Source organism: Perognathus longimembris, chromosome 10, assembly GCF_023159225.1.
Source record: "Perognathus longimembris pacificus isolate PPM17 chromosome 10, ASM2315922v1, whole genome shotgun sequence".
NCBI lineage: Eukaryota > Metazoa > Chordata > Mammalia > Rodentia > Heteromyidae > Perognathus > Perognathus longimembris.
In genome coordinates, this window is record NC_063170.1 from 54,553,555 (window position 1) to 54,579,723 (window position 26,169).

The window sequence follows — 26,169 nt, forward strand, 5'->3', positions numbered from 1 at the left end:
TGGTTAGAGAGAAATGTGAAGGGAATACAGAAATAATCCCTTTAGAAGACATTTGTCCAGTACTTTTTGGAAGTGAAATCACTGTAATTAAAGGAGAAGCCCAGTGTGCAGGAGCCACAGCTTCTCAGCAGTAGAGTGTCCCTAAACTGAAAACTGAAAATGCTTTGAAATCTGCTTAAGTATGGATATGATGCCACAGTGGAAAAACGCCACAGCCGGAAACTTTTCCATGGACAAAACAAAAATCATTAGAAATACTGTGCATAGGCATAAGGCACATATAAAGTTGAAATAACAGTTTTAAGTTCAGACTCAGGGCTCAGGGTATCTTGTTATGTGTAGGCAACTATCTCAACACCTGGAACAAAATCAGGTATCTAAAATACTTGTGATGCTGAGCACTTCAAATAAGGGTAACCTAGGCTGAACTTAGATTCTTACTGCTTCTCAGGGAGAATCCACGGGAAACTTCATTAGTTACCTTTAGCCTCCCATTCAGGGCACCTGATGGTATGTTTGCAATCCTGGGACTACATACATTCCTTTTCCAAATAGCTTGCCTTCACCAGCATAGTGAGCCCCAACCAACACAAGCCTATTTAATGGCACACATGGTCATAACAATTGGACAATTATTCATCCTGAGAAGGGAAAGGCATATAGAGGGGCCTTGAACAACGTGTTTTTTTTTTTTTTTTTTTTAATGGTGTTAGTATTGGGGCTTGAACTCGGGCCTCATGTGCTCTGGCTTTAGCATTTTTGCTTAAGATGTTCTACTACTTGAGCCACAGTTCCACTTCCAGCTTTTTGCTGATTAGTTGGCTTTGAATCTCATGGACTTTCTGCCTGGACTGGCTTCAAACCATGATCCTGAGTTCAGCCTCCTGAGAAGTTAGGATTACAGGTATGAGCCACCAGGGCCTGGCTATGAGCAACTTCTAACAGAATCATCAACACTCCTGGCTCTCCTGGAAGCTCTCATAGTTGAGTTTCATCCGAAGGTGGAGTGAATTTTCTTTCGAAGGCTGGGGTTGCTAGCCTCATTCCCTTTCTTTGGATCACAGAGAAGTTAAAAGCTCTTAACTTGCCCTTCTGCTAGCACAGGAACAAGGTATAAGACAAAGTTTGGGAGGTGGATCTGAGGCTGGGGTGCTTTTGCTCCTTACACAGCCTCTGTGTTGTAACCCTTGATAGGAGCCACAACTTGTGGCTAGGGAACAAACCGGAAGTTGAGGGTTGGCCAGGACGTAAGATGGGTAAAATGCTGTCTTCTGTCTTCTATCTTCTCTCAGGTCCTTTTACTTAGCATCTTCCTCCTAGCACTTACTCCTCCATCCCAAACCAAAGAGGGGGGGCGGGGGGACAAGTGTGTCACATGTGCTGCTCCCTGACCAATTATACTCAGGACAAAAATCTGTGAAATACCAACACTCTCAAAGGGGGCCCATCTGGGGCCACCCCTCCCTCAAGCACGTTAGGAACTGTCATTAATGAGATGGATGAGTATTACTTATGGTACATAGTCTGCAGAAATCATTTCCTAATTAAAAAGACAGAAGTTAAACAGGAAGGGGACACCAGGCTTAGAAGACTCAAGAAATTACCAAGTATACACCATCATCACCAGCTCATTTTCCTAGGAAAGGTAAAACCCAAGAACTTAACCACTGTATGAAATAATTAAAGAACAAATCACTCTCTATTGTTCGCTTTTTCTTTTTTGAGGGGATCATTTAGAAAGACAGGTCATAGATTTTAAAAAAAATTACCAATATTTTTAAAACTCAAGAGACTACTAAGAAAGCATTTAATTTCTTCTCATTACCTCTACAGTCATATTTACATTTCATTGTATAGAAGAGCTCAGGGCATTCTGCAATCTTCACTTGTAAAGAAGACTTAATGAGGTGATTTTTTTTTCTCTTTTGTCACTGCTTTATAAGTGAAGAGAAAAATAAACTAACTTTTACCTAGGCTATCTGTTTGATGACCGTTTCTACCCCCCTCCCCATGTAGCCCCATGAACATCCTCAGGTTCTCCCTGCCTTGAGGCACTTCTGCTTTCCACCTTGATTTATTTTTCTTCCTCTACGTTCTAGCACTATCTTTCATCTCGTAGTGTCAGAGAATAGCTGGAGCCCTGGAGAGGAGGGAGAAACTGGGGTGTTACTCACGTCGGTTTTCATACATGCTCCTGGACTGGGCCCAGATTTTAAAAGGATCTGGTTTTTTCTGCCCAGAGCTGTCGGTCTGATCTGGAGTGGGGGCCTCTGTTGGTGGATATTCGGGGAGCACCTGAGTGCTGTGGCTTGGGGATGCTGTGTGCAGGCTCCGGTGGCTAGACACGCTGTGCTGGGAACTGTTCTGGCTGTCTTTCCTTTCCAGTGGTTGCTGGAAGTAAGCAAGAGAGAGAAATTACTGTGGTTCTCTAAGTGACTTCTTCCCACAATCCTGTCTGTGTCCTGCACTCCTGTATGCAAATACATAAATATATCAACAGCATTCTGGCTTCCACTGCTCTCCAGCTCTTGCTGAATGCTGATAAATCACCAAGTGATTGGCAGACAGATAGAGGGGCGGGGCAGACAGAAAGACATAATCACAGACGATGCTTCTCTCTGGAATACAGCAGGAAAACAAATCCAGTTTTCATCATAGGTTCCCACCTAAGACATTGGCTTTGTTTATTGCAAAATGTATCAATTTTAACATCTTTCTTTCTTGACAAAAATATATGACAAAAAATAGCATGAGCTGTTTAGCCATAAGGCTTTAATAACCAGAAGAAATATAATCAGAGCTAAAAATATTTCTTGGGGCTTCATATGTTATATCTTTTGATGATGCTGATAAAATCCCTCCCAACTCCTCTTTCATAGTTTGCCATCAGTTCTTCTGGACCAGGAGAAACAGAGGTAAGGTCTTGTATCTTTTTAAATCATTTTTTTAAAAACAAAATCATGCCTAGTATTGTATGTGCATTGGTACTCAGTGTGGAATAAGGTGAAAAGCTCTCATAACTCCCAGTTAATCAACTTCACAAGCTTTGCGTTTAATTTTTTGAACAGTTGAAACTGCTCTTGGTTGGAAAATCAAGACCTAATTTCATCTATGAGTTGTCTTCTGGAAGTCAGCCTTCCCAGCCTTGCAAACATGCTCCAAGTACAAGCAGTATTCAAAGGGGTGTTCCATTTAAATTTCAGAAGAGGAAGCACATTCCTAATCATTAAAACAAGCCAAGGAAAAATGATTCCCATTTTATGGTATTGTTTCTGGATGACGACTGATAAGCCTAATGGCGAACAACTGAGTGGAAAATATAAATTATTTTAGTTTCTATATTTTTCCCCAGACCAATAATCCTAGGTATTTTGGTTTTTGCTTTTATCATTAAAGACAAAAATTCTGCCTCTTGCCTAACATGTCACATGTCACCATATTCATGGGCTTAAAAACCTCAGAGAGGGGTAGAGGGCAGTAAGGGGCCTCCATCCTGTCTTATAGAGCCCACCCTATACTCTCATGTTTTAAAGGAGCTTATAAGATCGTCAGCTTGAGTATTCCACTGCATTAAGGGCTTGCACCAGCCATTGTTCCCAATCCTAGCAAGACCCTTCTTCCTTGATTTCTTCCTAGGTATCCTCTATCTTTTTAGTTCTCACCAGAGTTCCACAGTTCTTTTCTTTTAATCCTTAGGGTCCCTCCTTTCCCTCCCTTTCGAGTCTTTGCTATGAAAGAAGTATCTGAAGAAAGCCCAAGGAGAACAGACTTCATTGGATCTTGATTATTACAGACCCTAACACAGGTTTCTACAGGAATTCTAAATTGAAGAAATTTGGGCATATCTTTTGTAAAGGCAAGAGAGGCCACCTGAAATTATACCTGGTGTGCCTCTGGAGGAAATTTGAGGACCATTTCTTGGCTGGGTAAAATCTATAGCAAAGATTGGATTTGCTCGCATTCACATTCGAGGGGATGACATACTGTGGGCAAAGATGCCAGGAAAGCACTTCAATATCTGGATGGGGATGAATGCCATCAGCACACCCTCCCACTCCACCACTTGTCCTGAACTGGACAAAAATATCTTTCTGGTAGCCCTGTTCCATTGACAAGAGTCGGAAACTAGTGACAGACCTTGCTGCTGCAGAAAAGGACGGTGTGCTTGTCCCACGTACCCACATGTGCTTACAGGAACCACATGGGTTCCTAAGGCCCTGTGATGCCTCAGACATGGAAGATCTAGATCCTCTAAGTTTAACTAGAGAAGATGGCTTTACCATAAAGAGAATATGCAAATAAAGTCTACTGGAAACACTTGGGCCACTTTTCAAGTTATAACAGCCTTTCTCACCTCCCCAATAAATGAGTCATTTAGGTCCGATTTAACACAAAATGACAGATACAATCTGGAATGAGACTGCAAAACTGCCTCTCAGTTAAACTGCCTTTCTCAGTCCCTTTTAAATGCCATCTAAACTTTATCCCTCAATTTGGAAAACAGAAATAGAGGAGCATCCTGAGAATGTGCAAGAAAAAAAAAGCCCCACGGGATTCTCACTGGCTTAGCAAAGAGGCAGGCTGCTGGGCTAAAGACGCTGAAATTTGGAAGCATTCTGGGTTTTACTCTTCACAAAATTCAAGTTCCTTCTGTGTTCTTCTCAAAATCAATTATGAAAACTCTCCAATCTGAAGATACACTGCGTACTAACTAGCTTGCTGGCTATGTGAGGTACAGTATGTGCACTTGTGCAAATGTTCAAAGCACAACTTTTCATTTTGTAGGCATGCTAGTTACTCATGATGTGGTCCTTTATTGAGTTAGGGCTCACGATTTTTCAGAAGAAAATCTATTTTATAGAGCTCCAATCAAAGTCAGCTTGGATGCCCTTTGCTGGATTACCTCCCCAAAGACTCTGGGCATGAAAATAAATTTGCTCCTGAGCTAGTGACAGTACAGGATCAGACCTGAATCGCACGTGGCTGTCTTTCACCTTGTTTTTTTGTTTGCTCTCTAGTTTTCTGAGTCAGGGTCTTGTTATGTAGCTCAAGCTGACCTGCAACTCAAGAATCTTCCCTCCACCTCCTACATACTGGGATTATAGATATGTACCATCATGCCTTCTTTTTCCAGGTGAAGCATTAACCCAAAGATAAGCAGGAACAATTGGAGATACATTTCCAAGCCTGTTAAAAGAACCAGTACATCCCAATACTATGGGTGCAGAGAAGCACCTAGTGGATCAGCAACAGAATATTAGACAACACCCTCCTATAGTGATCACCTGTGATGCCTTCATTCCTATAACAATAAATACACAGTGCCTGTTAGACACTAAGGGATACAATGGAAAAACAAGGAAGAGACTGTAACTGGACTCCTGAAAATGGACCCCCAGCTGTGGATCAGATGTGTGCAAATGTATGAGAATAGATAGCTATTAATCAGACATTCATAATATATTAATAATGTACTACACTGCCTTTGAGATAGGAAAGAAGATCCTGCAGAAGGCTGTTCTATGAATGGACACAGCATGCTCTGAGTCTCCACAGGGGGAAAAAATGCACTTGGTGTGTTGAAGAACAGAAAGCCTCGCATGGTGCCCTGAGGGTGTGGGGGTGTCTTGAGATGAACTGGGAGGCCACATCGTGCAAGTGATTGGTGGGTTGAAAGGATGTTGGTTTTCATTCTTGGTTTCAGAGGAGCACTCTGTTTAAGACTTTTAAATAGTGATAAGCCAAGATCCAACCTATTTCCAGTAAGTCTGGCTTGGCTCCAGATGGGAAACAGAGTGATGGTGAAAGGAATGAAGGCACAGAGGCCAGTGAGGGACTGCTGCTGATGCCTACTTTACAGACATAAGGAGGCTTGGACCTCCTCAGTGGCCAGTGGCAGAGATGAGGGAGTGGAAGGCTGACACTAAGGTATCATTGTGCCAAATTCAATAGGCCCAGCCTACAGGGGAAACAGAAGGGAGGAGGAAGAGGAAGTGCAAAAGGAGGAGGGGAGAGGGAGAAGGGCATCATAAAAATAAGGTATCACTCTCCAAGTCTCTAGTGTGAGTGAACAGCTAGAAAGAGGAATGACACCTACTGAGACAGGTGTCACCAACACTAAAGGATTTTATTTCTGAATCTCAAATCACAGCCAAGTAGGAAGCAAAAAAAAAAAAAAAAACTATGTCTCAGTTTAATACCTCCATAAAAGTCCTTGGTTGTGCACTGGTTGTGAACTCGTATCACAAGACCTTTTCAGGATAAAACTATATACCCATCTCCTTAGAATGAATGATCCTCCTCCTACTTACTGTCAGGCCAGGAAAATCAAGAAGATAGAATGGTTTTTATAAATGGAAATGGGGGGGGGGGGAATTTATCTCATCAGTATTTCACAGAATGATTTAGAAATGGAGGTACTTATAAAGTGAACTGAAAATATTTGCTCGGAAGAGCAAATGAATACAGACAGCACTTAGGAGCTTAAAACGATGAAAAGAATTCATGTGGCTTAAAAACGACAAATTGATCCATTTTAAAGCAAAATTATTTACAGTTCACTTATCTGCCAAGACCCAAGGCCACTGCAGCGATTTACATGGACAACAGGAAAAGCTCCAAGTGCTGATGAGGTATGAAGCCAATGTCATTAAAGGTTGTGTGAAACTCAGAGACTCCAATCCAAGCCAGCCACAGGACGGGATGACCCTTCTGTTTCCTTCTTTGATCATTTACGGACCAGAGTCAAACATTTTTTTCTTCCCAAAAGCCAGGAGAAAGGAGTTAATGAAGAAGAAAAGGGAAGCATTGATTGGAGAGGAAAATGAATTTTTTTCACACTGGATGTTGTAAGGAAATGTAACAGAGCAAAGTCTAGTTTTCAGGGGACTCCATGGAGCGAGCGCATGAGTCACTGTGGGAGGTGAGAGGCAACAAGACAGCTGCCTTAAATAAACCCGTGCTCTCATCTCCCATTCTCACTGGTGCTCCTTGTAGCTTATAGAAACTTTGATGCTTCTATAGTACTGTGCTGGCCTGGCTGGGGGTGTGGGAAGAAAGGAGAAAACTGGGAGAGTGTGGAAGAGAGGGCATATAAAGCTGATCAACCAAGGCAGGAGTCACTCAATGCTATCTACAAGGCCCTTCTATGTCTCCCCAAGTGTCCTAATGACTGTTTTTAGACATTTCCTTTAGTATCCTTTGAAGAGAAAAGGCATAAAGGACAGGGGAAGAGAAATCTGTCCTGCTGTAATCTTTCAGCTTGCTATAAAGAGACAGAAAAGACCACCTTGCCCCTGTATGAACTAGGTGTGTCTCTTTAGTAAATGTGGTATGCTTTCTGTTATCTAGTGGTAACAGTGAAATAAATACTGTGGTTTCCCATGCTGCACGGGACACTGAGGAACTCAAACAAACTGTGCAGCTCAATCACAGCAGTTTACTCCATCGTTGGTGGTGTCAGCTTTGCATGATTATTTGTGTTACTGTGACTAGGAGCCAGATGACGTTTCACATACTTACTTGGTCCTACAGTTCTGCTTAGCAATGTGTGTGTGTGCACATGCTGCTGCTGAGACTTGAACTCAGGGCCTGAGCTGCTGTCCTTTAGCTTTCCTGCTCAAAGTTGGCACTCTATCATTTGAGCCACTGCACTACTTCCTGCTTTTTGCTGGTTAACTGCAGATACAGATGCTCACAAACTTTACTGCTTGGGCTGGCTTCAAGCCACAATCTTCTTTATCTCATCCCCTGAGTAGCTAGGATTACAAGTGTGAGTCAACAGTGCCAGGCCATTGCTTTATCAACTTTTGAAAGCATAGATAATCATTCGAATTCAATTCCCATGAGGTAAAGCCTGCATGTACTTGACTGACTGTTCTGGTTACTGTTTCTCTCCCCTAGTTCCATGAAGGCATAAATACTTTGTTATGTTCTGGTTTCTGTTGAATACTTGTTCTAGGCTTGGCACATACAAGATATTCACTAACTGAATGGAACAAATCCATTAAATATTTTGCATAATACTGACAGTGAATCCTATTGGGGGGAAAGAATAGCTCAATAGCCCAACAAGGTACAGAAAGACTATGCCATGACTATCTAATTTATTAAAGAATTTCCAGTGGTTCTTACTACTAATTTACTGATTAAATGGAGAAATAGAGGGATGGAGGACAGGTGGATGAAAAATGAATATATGGGTGGATGACTGAACATATGATGGATGGATGGATGAAAAGACATAGAAGAGAGGGAAAAAGGGAAAAGTTGAAATATGACTTAGGAAAACACAGGTGACTTAAAATTCGGGGTTAGTTGTAAAATGTGGAGTTTTCAATCCCCATCCATCTGTAAGGGGTGTGTGTGTGCGTGCGTGCGTGTGTGTGTGTGTGTGTGTGTGTGTGTGTGATTTAAACTGAGAGTCTCAGTTAAGTAAGCTTCCAGTCAGGATGATTAAGTTGGGCCACAGAATTAGTTTTCCAGAGAGATCTACAATCTGACAGCAAATATGTCTTATTTCTGCCTCTGCCATTTGGCAGAAAAATCTCTCATGTTATGGAAGTCCAGATATTAAATTAATAAAGCTTCATTAAGACACTGCCCTTGTCCCCAGTGAGTACTTAAATCACAAATTCAGCATTTAAACTAAATCTAGTAGGTGAAATTGTATACACTAAGAATACAGCTACGGGGACTATCTAAAAGGTGAAACAAGATTAAACAAGATTAAACAGCAGGTGAAACAAGATTAAAAAGGTAAGCCCTTCGGCTGTCATAAAAACTCAAGGACCTAATTGTTAAAAACACTTTTTTAAAAAATCAAAAAAAGGTATAAGAATACAAGGAAACCAACTACACTGGGAACCTTACAAAGAGAAACAACCAAAAATAAAAGTCAAGACTAGATTCAGACACTGTATTCACAGGGCTACTAGGAAATCTATGTGAGTCACACCCAAGCACAATCAGAGTGTATTTAATTATGCAGCATGCAGAACTGACCCAATGTTGTGACCTAAGTGGCTCACTGGTCCCAGAACATCCAGTTTCCCCATGGAGTTCCCCTACCCCCAGACATCTCATAATCATCTGTGTCTCTGGCAGGACATCATCCAAATGCAAAGTGGGGAAGAGGAAAGCTTTCAACCCACCTGTACAGTGCTCCTCCAGATCATAGATGCTGCCAACAGCAGCTCTTGGCTGACAGCCCCTACATTGTGTGTGGCACCTGCGCGAGCGCCAGCAGGGCCCTGCAAACCATCGCCCCCATCATGCCTCAGAAACCTGGGGAGGATAAGCCCCAAACTGGGGGTGGTGTGGGGAGGGGGCGGGTGTTCTTATGGAGACCTCGAAACAAACCACCCTCTTTGCTTGTGGTAATTAAGAGCCAACAGACTGTGGGCAAAGCAGTTAGGAGAGTTGTGGGCTTTTTTTTTTCTTCCTCCCTAAGAATACAGGCAGAGTAATTGGCTTGCTACTTGCTAATGACACGGCTTCCACCAAAAAAAAAGAAAAAAAAATCAACTGTCAGGAGAAATTCTCTGAACTGGTACAAACGTAGGCTCCACTTGTTTGGTACCTTTCAAATTTACTAGGTAATTTCCAAATCATGTTGAGAAGACATGGCATGCAAGTGGATTATAAAAATTGCCTGGTATGGTAAATTTAAGCCAGCGGTGGACCAGCTACCTGATGCCATGCTTCCAGTGAGAAACTTGCTCTGTCTCCCCAGGATCTCCCTGGGGAGACTCGGTGCCATGTGAGGTGTGTCAAGTCGGTCCTTGCTTCCTCACAGCAAGGCAAAGGGACGCATCGCCCTAACTCAAGCTCTTCCACACACACTTCCATTTTTCTTAAGGCTGCATGGGTTTTTGACGATGACCCAGGGATAGGAAGATACACATGCGCACATGTGCCCACTCTGGGATTCCAATGTGGACACCAACCAGCACTTTCCTGCTTGGACGTTAACTCAAGCTGACAAGGGAAGCAGCCCTGAAGTCAGTGTCCCCGTCACCATGGTACCATGCCATGGTGATCACACCAGTTACTGCAGGCTTTCCTCGTCGGAGAGAACTTAGAAGAGAAGCTTTGAATGCAAGAAGCTCCACTACTACTCCCCTTTCCCCCATCTCCTTAATAAACTTCTGCCTCTGCGGGGGGGGGGGGGGGCGCGCAGGTTCAGTGACAGCACCCTAAGCTGCAAAGTTTTAAAGGTCTTCCTTTTTGGGGTGGCACCACATTGTAATATTTCCCTCCCCTACATATAAGCCACACAGAGCCCCTTTCCTTTGTCCTAGTGCCAAAAATTGGGAAGCCTCTTCTGCCCACATCTATTTCACAGGCATCCGAGTTCCAGATTCTGAGTTTGTTGTTGTTGTTGTTGTTTTTTTAAGTAGCATTTTAATCTGCTCTTAGTGCCCTGAGAGCCAAAGCTCATACCACCAAACAAAACACGATAGCCTTTAAGCTATTAGCCAACATGTCAACTAGGTAATGTATCTTCAGGGAAACCAGATTAGAAAGGACAGCAGCACATTGATTTTTTTTTTTAAAGAATCCCATACCTGCAGCATAATGCTGCTAAACCCAGCAAAACAACAAAGAACATTCCCACAGTAAGAAAATGTCTTATTCTCGGTGCTGGACAGTGAACATTGCTCTTCCTTAGTACGGACCTATAACAGGGCGATGGCCACGGTTTCCGAAACCCACAGGCTTTTGATTTGGTAAATAATTTATCATCTAGCACATAAGAAATCTCAGGGGAAGAATGAGTAGCCATGTGAACGGCTGTGAACACCAGTTGAGAGCTAGGCTACTCCGGGAGGCAGGTGGAGCCCTTTTTTCCTTTTTTTTTTTCCCCCAAAGGAAACAATAGCATTTATATCAAGTTAAAACAGCTAAGAAACTCATTCACCTGAAGGAGAGTTGTGATATTTTTGCATAGAGAAGACACTCAACATGCATTCTTTATCCTAGTTCCTGAAGCCTGCCCACAAATCCCTACAGAGTTAAAAGACAAGCCCCAATACCACCTAGACCAAACAGATCCCCTAGAACTTAATTAAATGAGCCCCAGCTCTTATTCGCCCCCTCCACTCTGAATCACATTTAGTGAAGTGGAACCTTATAGCGAACCCTCCCACCCCCACCAGCGACCCCCACCCCCAAACAAGGCATTAAGTAAGTGACAAGTCCTTACCGACTTTGGGCTCTTCTTAGGAACTGGTAGCCCTGGAGAGAGAGAAAAAAATGCAAACAAGGGGGGGGGGGGAGAAATCATTAGCATATAAATGTTACCTTTCTCTTAAAGAACAATCCCCAGGTGTTTCATGGCCACCTAGCCATCTGCAGAGTTCTGTCAGATTTCTCCCCGGCATCGGAGTTACCGGGGCTGTTCATATCGAATCAAAGCAGAGGGAGGAGGAGAGCGAGAGGCAGAAGATCTATCTGCATTAGCTATGCTGACTTGTACTGCAGCAGCCTGGAGGCTGGGAAAAAGAAATTCACAGACCTCAGCGGCCTGGGAAATTGAACACTTGGACAGAATCTCAAATGCTCTTCTGGATTAAGAGAGACTTAACTTACAATTAAGTCTAGGATATTTCCTTCCCTCGCGATCCACTTGTCAATTGAAGTGGACCAATCAGGACAGAGGAAGGAGTGCATGGTTAAAATTAAAATGTTTTCCTTTTCTTTCTTTTTATTCCTCTCTCTCTCTCTCTCTCTCTCTGCCTTTCAGAAGAGAAAATGCCTTCTTTACTTGGATGAGCTCAACACCAAAACAAAGACAGATGCTCTTTTGCCAGCAAGAAAGGATGAAATAGGAACACAAGACCAAGTTGGTCTAAGATTCCCCTTCAGATCACAGCACCTCAGATCAATGTCTGTCAGTCACCAGCGACCTCACACTCAAGCTCACTTAAAAGGGCTGGGGCTCAGACTAGACCCTCTGGAGAAAGCATGCTCTATGGGAATAAAAAGGAAATCTTTCACAGAGCTGAGAACAAGATAATAAGGGAGAAGAGAAAGGCAAAGGAAGCAATGGTGGTCACTGAACCTGGCTGGTTGGCCCCAAACTCTGTCCTTAGTGAGGGGGGTTGAGCTGAACTCCTTACTTCTAGGAAAGCAAAAGAGCAACCAGGGGGCAGCTTTATGAGGGAATCTTTCATGAGGGAGTGTGGGAAAGGGAGGTGAGAAAGGAAAATAAAGCACAGATGGGTGTTTCAAAAGTAATTTGTTTTCTACAGGCTGCCACTTCTTCTTTTATTATTATTATTACTATTACTATTATTATTATTATTGTTATTTTGGTTTGAGCAGGGGTTAGACTACAAGATGCAGATTCCATCTGTACAGAGCGCCAAGGAGACAGATACTTGAGATGTGGTACTTCTGCACTAGAAACTTCAACCTGCTTTGGAAAGTGATTCTGGTGGAACATGATTTCAACTCTTTGGGAAGTGACTTGTCAAACCGTGAGCCTTGCTAACTCAGCGCGAATAATCCCAGGCACTGGAATGGGGGAGGAAGGAGGAAGCCACCCAGAAGAGCAATGCTAATGTGACTGCTGCAAGTGAGGCGTGACAACACTGCCTCATCCCTAAGAGGGATTGGGGGCACTTGGTGACAAGGCTCCTCACATTCCCAAATGAGAGTCTGACAAGTGGCTCTCAGACTTCCAAATACATAAGGAATATTCAATCTTGTTAAAAAGGCAGAGTCTCAGGCTCCATCCTCAGAGCCCCAGGAACCTGCAGCATTAAGCAAACGTCCCTGTGGATTTTGGTGGAAGGGGTCTCCTGAGGACCACATTTAAGGAAGTGTGATAGAGTAGAAAGAATAGTTCCCTTTCAAGTCAGGCAAATTCTGTGCTTCAGTTTCTGATGAAATGAAAGGAATAAGGCTTCATAAGGCTGGTAACATAATAAGATAAAATAAAAGCCTCTGACCTGGCCCAATTCCACTGTCCACCTCTGTCACCATTCTTGGCTAAATGACATCATTCAGAAAGGAAGTAAAGTAGGGTTATCTGGCTCTCGTGAGGGAAATTCCATTTTCTAAGGACATTAACATATAAAGACATAAAGGCTTAGAAAGATTTACTAATAGGTAGGAATTGTCTGCGCAATTTTAATAGTCTTCAGCCTTAAAATAATTATTATGCATTTTCATTCCTTAAGGAACTGATGTCGAGTTATGCAGGTGTGCATCACTGTATACACTGTATACTTCAAGTTATATAGTGTTATGTGGTTCAATTCAAATGATCTCACTTGGAATAAGCAAGGTTTCATTATAGTTAGCTTTTGCTGACCCTAGGAACTTGATTTGCCAGGATTCCAGTGATCTCCAAAAATTCATAAAGAATCTCCAATAGGGTAAGTGGAATCAGGGGAAATTGTTTCCATCCTTATTCTGCTAATTAGACAGGACTCCCCTGTGGCCAGTCTTAAATTCCTGTCTCTTGAGATTTTTCACACATAACATAAAGGGCACTTTGGTTCTCTATTACAAACACTTGCACACTCTTGTGAGGGAAGAGGATGGTTGTTCACTGCAGCACTGTGGGAAGAGAGGAAAGCTGGACACTACTATACATTCTAAATAAACTACAGAGTAGCCAACCTACAAAGCACTCTGCATAGGTTAATAGCAATGAGCACACTCTACAGGTAACAACTAGACAGTCTCCAAAACATAATGCTGAGTAGGAACTGCTTGTCACAGAAGGGTAGGTACAGTAGAAGACAGGAGATAGACACACTCAAACACACGCCCAGCATTTGCCCTCCATGAACATCCTCATGAGAATGCTAACACATACTTAAGTCTTATTCAGAATTCTTCTGTAAGGATACCACATTGATATCTCACTAAAACAGAAAATACAGATTTAAAAATAAAAATAAATTAATTAATGGCCCTTGCACAATTTGCTATACAAAACCAGTCTGAAAGACATAGGAGAACTGGTTTCCTCAGGAAGTGATCATGAAACATTCCACAACTTTCAAGTGACATAGTCATACTCTACCAACAATAAGAATTTTTCTTTTAATTCAAGGAAACATTTGTTCCTCTTGTGAGTTGCTGAAAACCATCATTTTGAAAAGCCACACCTTTTACAGGAGCCCAAAGTAGGTTACGACCACAAATTAATATTTAAATAGTTAAAGTCAAGAGCATCCACTTGACTGCTTTTTAAAAAAAAAGAAATCAAAGATTTGTTTTAGGCCCATATGGTCATTAAATCTTAAAATCTAATAAATATGAATGCTGGAACAAACCTCCTTAATACAATTTATAATTTAGCTTAGCTAAAATTATTCAGAGGATTGAAAACAGCTGAGAGACCTATGGAAAACACCCAAAGGGTCTATGGTTGGAGAATTCTCCCAGACCTAGACACACACGGCTCAGCTCCTGCCTGGGTAGCGGTAACTGCAAGTTATCTTTCTGGATGGTACGGTACAGAAAGCAGCACTGTCTATGCCTCCTGCTGTATCCTGAGCTTTTCTTAGATGAACGCTGACTTTGTGCACCCTGCAAGAGCAGGAGGTTTATGGTCTATAAATCATGTCATATAGTCCATGTGAAGCATCTGGGCAGAAATGGCTCCTCTGGATGGGCTCATTTGGTCCATTCTGGGTAAGCAAAGAGCAGGAGACAGCTTTCACAGATGGCACCTATCTGCTTTTAGCACCCAGATGGCAACAAATGCGACTTCTAAGAGACCCCAGGAAATGTTTACGGTGTGATCTACACAGGTGAGAAAAGCTAGAGAACTGAATTTTGAAAGGTCCCTAAGAACAAGGTGTTCTTTTGGAGAAAACAAATGGCAGATTATCTACTAGTGATGAGACTTGGCCAATGAACTGAGGAGGAGGGAACTTTCCCATTAAATACCAAGGCCAGACACTTAGCTCCTCAATATGTTGTCATCTAACTACATAGCAGAATGTTACTGCTGGTGAAGTTTTATAATTTTATAATGGATGAGATAAATAATTTATATGAAAAAAGTAAAAACATAATAAAACACACTACATTTACTAACAAAGAATAGAAGATTATACACTGAAACATCCATTTTCTTTGGCTCATGGGATTTTAGGGAGCTTCATTACCTATTTTAGTATCTCCTGCAACAAGAAAAGCTTTATAAATGCAAACACACACACACACACGCACGCATACACGCACAGAGAAGAGTACAATAAACTGGTCTATAGTATCTTTTTAAAGTAAAACAAAGCCAGGTGCTGGTGGCTCATGCCTGTAATCCTAGCTAATCAGGAGGCTGAGATCTGAGGATAGTTATTTAAAGCCAACCCAGGCAGGAAAGTCCATGATACTCTTACCTCCAATTAACCACTAGAAAACCGGAAGTAGAGCTGTACATCAAAGTGGTAGTAGAGCACTAGCCGTGAGTGAAAGCTCAAGGACAGCACTCAGGTCCCAAGTTCAAGTCCCATGATCAACAGAAAACAGTAAAGTAAGTGCAGCACATTTCAGAATCTTTTACTGCACTTTTAAATCTCCAGAGCTGTCACAGACCACTGCATTTGGCACCAGTTGCTTCTTTTCCCCTCAAATGAGTCTACATATAGAACAAACTCATTTTTCTTTTCTCTCCACTTCCAAGTGATGGGGGATTATAGGCCTGCTCTTCCACACCCAGATGATATTGATACCGTTCTTTTTTTTTTTTTTTTTTTTTTTTTGGCCAGTCCTGGGCCTTGGACTCAGGGCCTGAGCACTGTCCCTGGCTTCTTCCCGCTCAAGGCTAGCACTCTGCCTCTTGAGCCACAGCGCCGCTTCTGGCCGTTTTCTGTATATGTGGTGCTGGGGAATCGAACCTAGGGCCTCGGGTATACCAAGGCAGGCACTCTTGCCACTAGGCTATATCCCCAGCCCTTGATACCGTTCTTTTAAGCATCACTCAGAGAAACACTTGTGCCTGTCCTACTGACTATAAGGGAACAGGGCAGAAGTAGGAGCTCAACTAAGCAACCAGGGAAGATACCAGCACTGCCATTTCAGGCACTGGCCTTTCAGCCCGAGTCTCTGGAACAGAAGGACTGCTCTGGACCAAATGTGCCCTGGGCTTAAATGAAGCGGGAATGCCAACTAACCTCACTGCCTCAAGGGATCTGCAAACACAAACAGGGGCTTTGACAACATGCATCTGAAAGTGGTCCTGACATGCAACTTGGAGCTACACATGGTAGAAACCTACCGCCACACTCATTTGTGTTTTTTACATTGTGGTTTTAATTCCCTATTCCATTAGGTTTCTAAATTTGAGCATTTTAATGGAAACATTTTTGTTTCCTTTAAGCAATCTCACAAAGGCTGGGTCACTAATCCAAGTGTCACTGGACACATGGGGTTCTTTTTGGAACTTTACAAAGGCAACATGTACTGAAACAGTACTGGAGCTGAATCAGGTAACACAGTGTGCCAAGAGCAGGAACTGTGTGGATAATGGCAGAGGGCGGGCAGGGAGGGAGAGCTGCTCCACAGAGCAGTCTTGCAAAGGAGAGCACTGTGAGATCTTAGAAGGTGTTAGGCTCTGATACTAAAGACTCTCCCGTGGACCCGAGAGCACATTTTCACCTCAGCCCATTGTCCTAAAATCTACCAATGCATAACCCAAAATGCAGGGCCCTAAAACTACAGCTGCTTTCAACTCAGTAAACTTGATACAAGGAATCATTACTGAGGGGAAAATATCAGAGTCCTTTGCAAAGACTGATACTGTTTTATAGATAAAAACTGGAAAAAATCTGAGCTTGCAAGAACAGAGGATAGAGCGAATAGACTTTTTATGCCAGTAAGATGAAAAATCATGAATCAATTAAAAATGAAGACTATATAGTGATTGGAGATAGTAATCATAATATATGACATGAAAGGCAAGGTAAAAGTCATACAGAAAGAAAACATGATTCAAGGGGCTGGAAGCATGGATCAAGTGGTAGAGTCCCTGCCTAGGAGGCTTGAGACCCTACCTTCAATCCCCAATATCATCCAAAAAAAGAGGGAAGAAGAGGAGAAGGAGAGGAGGTGGAGGAAGAGAAAGAAGAAGAGAGAGAGGAGGAAGAGGAAGACTTAGCTTTAGAATGTAGACATGCCACCAGGTATGGGAGTTCATGACTACAACCCTAGCTACTAGTTCACAGGAATGTGATTTGTAGCCCTGGCCAAGGACAACTGTGAGACTATTAATCACCAAAAAAAGAAAAGCCTGAAGTGGAGCTGTGGCTAAAGTGGTAGAGCCTAAGCCTTGAGCTTTTTTGCTCAAGTACACACACACACACACACACACACACACACACACACACACACACACACACACAATGCCTACTCAGGAGTCTCACAATTTGAAGCTAGCTAGGGCAGAAAAATGCTTGAGAATCCTATGTCCAATTAACAACTATAAAGCCAGACATGAAATTGTGGCTCAAATGGTAGAGCGCCAGCCCCGAGTGAAAGAAGAAGGTGGGGAACATCACCCAGGCCCTAGGTTTGAGCTCCTGTACTGACACAAAAAAGCAGATATGCAGATCCTCATACACATGTATCAAATAGCCCAGAGACTAGAGAGTATGTACTTTTGTCATTTCTAAACATTAGGATTGAGGGGGAATTCACATTCTTGTTTTCAGAGTTTTTCAAATTTTCTCAACTATAATGTAGCTATAATCATAAACAGCTAAGCATGACTAAAGATTGAAGGCAACATTCTACATGCTGGAACAATGGCATGTACTTTGCAGCCCAGTGCAACGCTAGATTTAGCTCTCCGTTCATTCCTACTCAAGTGTCTGTGGTACTAAATGATTGGGTGATGGCCTTGATTTAAAATGGAATAAAAAGCTGTTTGAGGCTCTCTCAAGCAAAGCTGCACAGAAGCATACAATTTTACATATTAATTTCAGAGAGTCTGTGAACCCTGCACTGGTAGCCCTGAGCCAACCCATCCTATTGGCCTTTCGGTTCCCAGGTTAAATCAGCCTTGTCAAGACACATGGTTATGGTGTTAGAAGCAATTTCTAAGGTGAGACTCATTCTAGCTAAGCTTTTATCTTCAATAAGGGAGGCAAATATAAAATACTATAAGATATTGTGTCTACATACAGAAAGTTCAATGAGAAGCATCTTTCCTGGGACTATCTAAAAGGCACAACTAAAAAATAATTATCAGAGACACTGTAGAACACTAGGACTTTTGGGGGGGGAGGGGAGAGGGGGTGGTCCTGGGGTTTCAACTCAGGGCCTGGATGCTGTCCTTCAGCTTCTTCTGCTCAAGGATAGCTACCACTTGAGCCACAGCACAACTTCTTGCCTTTTCGGAGATTAGAGCCTCACAGATGTTCCTTCCTGGGCTGGCTTCAAACTGTGATTCTCAGATCTCAGCCTCCTGAATAGCTAGGATTATAAGCATGAGCGCAAATGGTGCTCAGCTTAATACTTATCAGCGAAAATGCTACTGTAGGTGTAGACAATCTATCTGCTAAGTAATGCACTGGTTTGTTGTGTGAGACTGAACCAAAGGAGAGAGACGATCTAGGTGCAAGTATGGAGGGAGAAGGACAGACAGAACAAGCCAGGACTTCCCCAGCCCAAGCAAAACTGATAGTGAACGGCAAACCAGTGGCTTTAAAGCCATCTTAGGCCAGGGTTCCTTCTATAGAAGCTGCCTAGGGCTGGGAATGTGGCCTAGTGGTAGAATGCTTGCCTTGCATACATGAAGCCCTGGGTTCGATTCCTCAGCACCACATAGATAGAAAAAGCCAGAAGTGGTGCTGTGGCTCAAGTGGTAGAGTGCTAGCCTTGAGCAAAAAAGCCAGGGACAGTGCTCAGGCCCTGAGTCCAAGGCCCAGGACTGGCAAAAAAAAAAAAAAAAAAAAAAAAAAAGAAGCTGCCTACACCATTTTCTGCCAACTAGCTTTGTTTGCTTATTTTCTTTGTTTAATGCAGAATATGTAAACCATGGTATGGATTTCAACCCACTGCCCCTTGCTGATATAGCATCAGTGTATAAAAGAAGAAATAGAGGGTAAGTCAGCCCCAGTTTCTCCCATGGAAAGCTAGAGGGAAAATACATTCACAAACTTCACTCTTAATCTCTGCTGAAGGCCTACTATTCCAGGAGCTGGAATAAAAGACATAGCAACGAACACCACCTACTAGGTCCTGTTTTCTCGGTGCTCACATTTTGCAGAGAATTTCAGCCTGGGATAGTTTCTGTGATGACAGTGGGTAATGGGAAAGAGGTTGGATCTTGGGTGGCCATGCAAGTGTTTCTTGAAGTGACATAAAGTAGGAAAAGGAATCAGCTATGTGATTGGTCATTTATACAAGATTTCCTGTGTGTTCCCATAGGCCAATGAGCATTACTGAAGGGATCACTGGAAATGGGGCATGACCTTTGCCCTGGAAGAGTTCATAGTCTGTGCAAAGAAGCACAGCAATGGTTATGATTCGAAAGTTGCTAGTGTAGATTGTAGAAACAAGGAATTGAATCACATATGAAGAACAAAGCAGGAGGCACGTACTACCATTGAAGGACAGCAGCATTTAAACATGGAACAACATGCAATGATGGATGGCTGATTAAATAATGATGACTTTTAAAGTATTTTATACTAAGTATAGTAGCAAAAGTGTAGTAGCAAGTAGCAAGTACTAAGTATAGTGGCAAAAGTATAGTAGCAAAAGACCAAGCCCATGCAAGACAGAGTACATTTTCACTGAAAGATCTTACAAACACACTCTGGATAGATAAAAAATGAATTCATAAAACAAAATAAAAAATGATCCTAGTTTGGGAAGATTTAATTTTTCCCTTTCTTTAGCCAAATATTATCACCAACTCTGCAGTGTAATTTTTTAATGTAAATAGGATGCCACATACCAAGAACAGGAGTATCATTGCCCAGCAGGCCCCTCTCCCAAAGATGGAGACAAGCTTTCCTTTGGGAACCTACTAATGCTCATTATTAAATACATCGGCTCTTATCATTCAGAGGAATGGTTGGACCTGAGGATCTGGAATGAAGAGCTCCTGACCAGGCACTGTGACTTAGCCCTTTCTGAAGAAGATTAAGAATATGGATGTACACGTTTTACAGCTACAGAGACGTTTGCTTCAGTTACACAGTACTTATAGTCTAATAAAGAGCTTATAAAACCAGTGATGGCTAGTGGTTTATAGGACTTGTCCACCTCCAAGTCATGAGACTTGAACTGACACAGGTGAGGAGAGACTGGAAGTCATTACTAATACCTTGGGCTACAGAGTGATCAAGATAGGTACAACAGATAAACTGTATTCATGAAGTTCCACAGAAACAAATGGCCACTGCAGTATAGGTGTTATTGTAGTGGCAGGATGCTCCCATGATTGATTAAAAACATATAGGAGGAGTAAGGGCTGAGCTTGGAGTTCAGGAGTATAGCACTGGCCTAGCAGGCAGGAAACCTTAGTTTCAGTTGCCAGAATCACTAAACACACAGACACAGACACAGACAAAGACACAGACACACAGACTACATACAGAAGCTCTTTCTATCTACACACATGTATATGTTTACAAACATATATATATACACACATATACACATACCTGAATATGAAGTATATTTGGTGGACAGGAAAGGTGCTTTCTCCTATCATTTATCACATATTATGGGGGAAACCTTCCTTCTCTAGCAAATAGTCCCACAAATATCTATGCTGTTATGCTGGAATTAGGCCAGTTTCTCATATGGATCTAGAAAGGCTCTCAGAAGCTTCATGGGCTGAGAATACATATAATTAAAGTGCTTATTGAGGAGGGTCTTTCTTTGGTCTACAAACACTTCCACTTAAGGAAGTATCTCACTGACAGCTTGATATCTGGTGTAAACAGGTGTAAACCTGTATTTCAAAGACGAATTTCTTTTTGCTCAAATGCATGAGGAATGGCTGTGAAATCCACTCCTCTTACCACAGTCCCTTCCTTTAGCTCTCCCAGGGCGGGAGAGAGCAGGGCAGTGCGCTGTAAACTCCAGAGCACTTCCTTCAAATTTGAAAGTTTGACTTTAAACTGCATGAGAATGTTGCCCAAAATAGCTCAATGGTAAGGATTCCTTTTCCAAAAACAGGATGCTGTGTGGGCCTTTATTTTAAGGTCACTGGCCCCAAAGGAAAACCCATCACTGTAATTGGTGCCGAGAAGTTTCTGGGTTAGGAAATACATAGCTGGACCCTTTGCTTCAACATTGCTGACTTTAAGGTCGATTCTTATCCTGACTGGTTATTTTTAATGAGGTACGTTAGGCACAGGATCAGGAAAGAAGTCTAAGAGACTACTGTGAATTTTATCCTTCTAGGGCACAAAGTTCTGAAACTCAAGCTCCTTGTTGGAACTGCTTTATCACCTCCAATGTCCAATGTGTGTGTGTGTGTGTGTGTGTGTGTGTGTGTGTGTGTGTGTGTGTGTGTGTGTGTGTGTGTGTGTGTGTAATCCATTCAGATCCTCCATCTCCATTACCACTTCTTTCTCTGGCTGAAATGACCACAGGAACCTCAACTCTGGCCCCTTCAGGGCATCTCTGAAGTGCATTCTTAAAGCCATTGTCCACACAAAGGCTGCCATGAATATATTCTGTGGTCACTTGGCTTCAAGACACCAAAGACTGTCATTAAATTTCAGACTCTTCTTCAGGTCCCCCCTAAGCCCTCCTCTGCCTGAGCCTGCCTGGCTGCTTCATTTTCCTTTTGTCCCACTGGCCCCCATGCTCCAGCCAGGCTGCCACTTGCTATTATTCCTAAGCCATTTCCTTTCAGTTTTCAGGACCTGTCACTGGCTGCTCCCTCTGCCTAGGGCAGTATGGCTGCAGACTTGTGCATGTATGGCTGCTTCTCACCATTTGCCATTTAGGGGGTCTCCTCAAAGGTCACTTCGGAGGGACCATCAGCAGTATCTTTGTGCATGCCTGTGAGTGTGTGTGTACGTGCGTGTGTTGGTTCTGGGACTGGAACTCAAGGCCTGAGCACTGTCCCTGAGCTTTTATTCCTCCAAGGTGGCACTCTGTCACTGGAATCACAGCTCTACTACCAGCTGTTTGGGTGATTTATTGGAGATTAGAGTCTCATGATCTTTCCTGCCCAGGCTGACAGCAATCTTCCCATCTCAGCCTCCTGACTGGTTAGGATTACAGGTGCGAGCCACCAACACGCAGTCTGAAGTGATCTTTTTGGTGTCATGCTGGATTCACAAAATCTAATTCTTTTTAAAAAATCTTTTTTATAGACTATATCACACTCGAAAATCACCCTATTTGACTACTTGCTTATTATTTAATATTGCTTATTGTTATTGTTTACTTGTACATCATATCTATTTCAGGGACCTGGTTTATGAATTTGGGCCCTGTCTAAGAAGAGTGATCTGGTCTGCAGTTTAATAAATGTCCTTTGAGCCGGGTGTTGATGGCTCACACCTATAATCCTAACTACTCAGGAAGCTGAGATCTGAGAATAGTAAATTGAAGTCAGCCTGGGCGGGAAAGTCCACAAGACTCTTTTATCTCCAATTAATCTCCAAAAAGCTGAAAGTGGAGCTGTGGCTCAAGGGGTAGAGTGCTAGCCTTGAGCATAAAAGCTCAGGGACAGAGCTCAGACCCTAAGTTGAAGCCCCAGAACCAGCCTCGCCCCCCACAAAAAAAAGAAAGAAAAAAGAAAAGTCTTTTGACACAGAGCTTAGAAAGACAATTTGTTTTTCCAGGGCTGCAGGAAAAGCGAGGAAAAGAGGGGGGCTGGCTTTTGGTTTTTATCACCATCATCACTGCAGTGACTATTTAACCACTCTCATCTGGGTCTGCTTCTTGATTTATGGGCGAGCTGCCTCCATCAGCACGGAGAATGAGGTTCTACTATGCCACCTGGTGTCCTGACTTTCTATCACAGCGCTAAGCTCGCTGTGCAAGCTCAAAAAGAAAACTCCAAACCTCCCAGCTCCTGGCTTCCACAAATGGAAATATTGTCAAAGATGCCCAGAGAGCCTAAATCATACTTCAGGTGAGGATGCCTTCCCATCTTTGCTTATGAAAGCAACGTTCATTACAACACTGAGTTATAAGGCTCTGAATGCCTCATCCTTGCCTACGAAATGCTAACAGCAGTAAAGAGAACGCTAGTCCTTTCCTTTAAGCAAAACCATGAATTCCTCTGAGCAGGCTCAGCAGCTCAACGTGTGTGACAATTACTCTGGTCACAATGTACTTTAGTAAAACAGGGGAGAAAATTGCCAGCTAGCTCTGAAAGGGCATATATTACTTGACAACTCCAATGAACTTTATTACAGATCTGCTTAATTGCAACTAAGGACACCCCTGGTAACACATCCAACTTTATTCTACTCTTTTAAATTTAGGAGGTCTTGAGTATCTGATAGCATAGGTTCCAGTTGGCATGGGCATCATGATGTCAGAGTCCCCCAGAATTCCATTACTCAAAAACTCTGCAAGCCAGACCCAAAAAAGCCATTTACTGAAGGGTCAGGTTTTTCCAAAAAGCAAAGGACATGAACAGCTCTGTTTGTCTCCCATGAAGATATCTTTATATCCCTATTGCTGAAATAATACCTGAACAGATCTAAGTGGTTATGTAAACAACTTAAGAAAAGAAGCTCTCTCCTTGATACATAATTTCCTTCCTTCCTCTCCTGCCCTTCCCTTCCCTCCCTCTTCCCCTTCCCCTTCCCCTTCCCTTTCCCCTTCCCCTTCCCCTTCCCTTCCTGTTCCAGTACTAGGGCTTGAATTCAGGGCCTAGAAGCTGTCCTTTAGCTTTTTTACTCAAGGCTGGTGCTCTACCACTTGAGCCCCATTTCTACTTCCAGCTTCTTAGTGCTTAATTGGAGATAATAGTCTCGTGGACTTTCCTGCCCAGGTTGGCTTCAAACCACAATCCTCAGATATCTGCTTCCTGAGTAGCTAGGACACAGATATGACCTACCAATGCCTGGACACTATGCCATTTTCTAATGAATTGCTACCCTGTATAGCTACAGAAAAAGACAGAACTCATGCCTTGTTCCCATACTCATTGTCCCATGTGGATTATCTAAATTCAAGCACAGGAATTACGCCCCCCCCCCCCACCAATATACCACCCTAGCACTCACATATACTGTTCCATTCAGGATAAGTCTCATCATTACAAATAACTTTTGTAGGCCAAGTGTGAAGACATAGGAACAATCCAAGAAACAGAAGGCCATTGAATGAAATATTTTAGCTGGGAACAAGATGTACAATAGAACATTGCATTTATGGCAGGGAGGAAATGAAATAAAGGCTGACCCAGTCAGCATTCCAGTCAATGCACTTCTCACTGGTGGGCTCAAATGCTAGGTTCCTTTTGTTTCCTCTGCTATCTGGTTTTGGCTGTTTTCTGTTATTTTCCCCTGGAATCCTGGGCTTTGAGTCAGTGCAAATGGAGATCTTGATGCAAGCAAAAACTCAAAATGAATTTTTAAAAGCTATTGTAAAGTTTTTGAGAATGCTTTTTTACATACAAGAAATTAGTCATGCCTATTTTGGGGGAGTCCTAAGCATACTCTATTTTTCCCTCTTGTTTTTGGATTCAATAATGTTTAGGTTACTCCAGTAACTTAAATAGGGTGAAAGAATTTCATGAAAGGGTCGGAGTACTAAATGTTATATTAGGTAGGATGACACAAAGTGAGTGACAAAACACATCCTATGCCCTGAATTCTGCTTTTCCTTAAGAAACCACAGGAACACTGGGAAGAGCGTTGTCAGTGGATCTGCCCTGCCGTGCCTTGTGTGTAGAACCTCTTCCCTGCAGAGGGCTTCCTGCACTGCAGATTTCACAAACCAGCAAATTTTCATGAAATAGACTTAGCAACTGACCAATGATTGCCAATCCTTTATTCTGCAAACTAAAGAACATCTAAGAAAATTACTTTCAAATGACAACTATCATTTTATAAACCAAGAATAAAATTTTTAAAGAAGAGTAAGACTAATCTTCATGAAGAGCACTTTACATTAGAACTTGGCAACCATGCTTTTGCCTCTTCCAGGGAGGCCTCTGCTTCCTGCCTTCCCTCGACTCTTTTCCACCCCACATGAAGGGGCCAGGAGTTTGGAAAACAGTAGTGTCCTTGGTACCTCCTGTCTCTCAAGCTCCCACCAAACTGACAAAACGAAGGAAGAAAGCAGTGGAACTTCTAAGTCCTTTGGTAATTTAGCTAGTAGCGTGGAGGACTGTAATGGAAGCTCTCAGAAAGCAATAAACTGTGATCGGGCCAGGGCACAACAGGCTAAGGGTATGACAGGCTATCTCATGTCATCCTTACTGCAGCCCTGAGGAGGGCAGAATTCCACCTGTATTCAGATGACAATCTAAAAGCTCAGAGACAATGCCTAAGGCTGGCCTAGCAAGCTTCTGGCAACCACCCTCCAACACAACTCTGCCCCCCAGCCCTGATAAGTGGGGGCCAGCACAACTAACCAAGGTGCTACTTCCATTCCTGAAGAGACAGAGGAGAAGAAATGGATGAATCTCAAACAAACATTCCCCCTATACAATTTCAACAACAACAAAAAATCCAGAAACCCGAAAATGATTTCATTTGTATGTTAAAACCAAAACAAACACTAAAGAACACGGCATCTGCAATAACAAAAAAACCATGTGGGGGAATATATGGCTATGCAGGAGAAACTGGTGGTTGTTATACATGGGGGAAAGGAGGTGTTACTGGCAGCTAGTGCTGGGTTAAAAGCCAGTCTTCTCTCACTGCTTACCATTGCCAACTGGAAATAAATGTTACTTTATAAGGGCAAACCATACACACATGAGACTCCATTCACTCGTGGGCAGAGCTGTTATTTTTAATGCAGTCATCTGCCACTTTGGAAAGTGTGGTATCTATGGCAAAAGTAACTACAGAGAATGCAAGTCAATTTTAAATTAGGAAACAACAAAAGACCTAAACGAGTACAGATTTAATACTAACTATTTCCAAATGAATAAAGAAAAAAACACCTCATGAGTGTTTATGTAGTTATAAGAAAGCCTTTTGAGGGATAGGAGTAGGAGGGGGCTGGTCCTGGGGCTTGAATTCAGGGCCTCGGTAC

General features: G+C 42.6%; 1 protein-coding gene and 1 long non-coding RNA gene across 20 annotated transcripts in view; one reads left to right on the top strand and one right to left on the bottom strand.

Annotated features, from left to right (window-relative positions):
- Positions 1-26,169, bottom strand: part of Magi1 (membrane associated guanylate kinase, WW and PDZ domain containing 1) — a 548,751-nt gene that overhangs the window by 30,796 nt on the left and 491,786 nt on the right. For all 19 annotated transcript variants that reach the window (XM_048356096.1, XM_048356103.1, XM_048356102.1 and 16 more), the window contains 2 exons: positions 11,207-11,238; positions 2,175-2,391 (listed from right to left, as the gene is read on the bottom strand). In XM_048356096.1, coding sequence (XP_048212053.1) covers positions 2,175-2,391; positions 11,207-11,238 — 249 coding nt within the window. The remainder of the gene's footprint in view (positions 1-2,174; positions 2,392-11,206; positions 11,239-26,169) is intronic.
- On the top strand, positions 19,023-19,798 carry LOC125358729. Its single transcript, XR_007212375.1, has 2 exons — positions 19,023-19,681; positions 19,726-19,798. It is a non-coding gene; the product is annotated as an uncharacterized LOC125358729 (long non-coding RNA).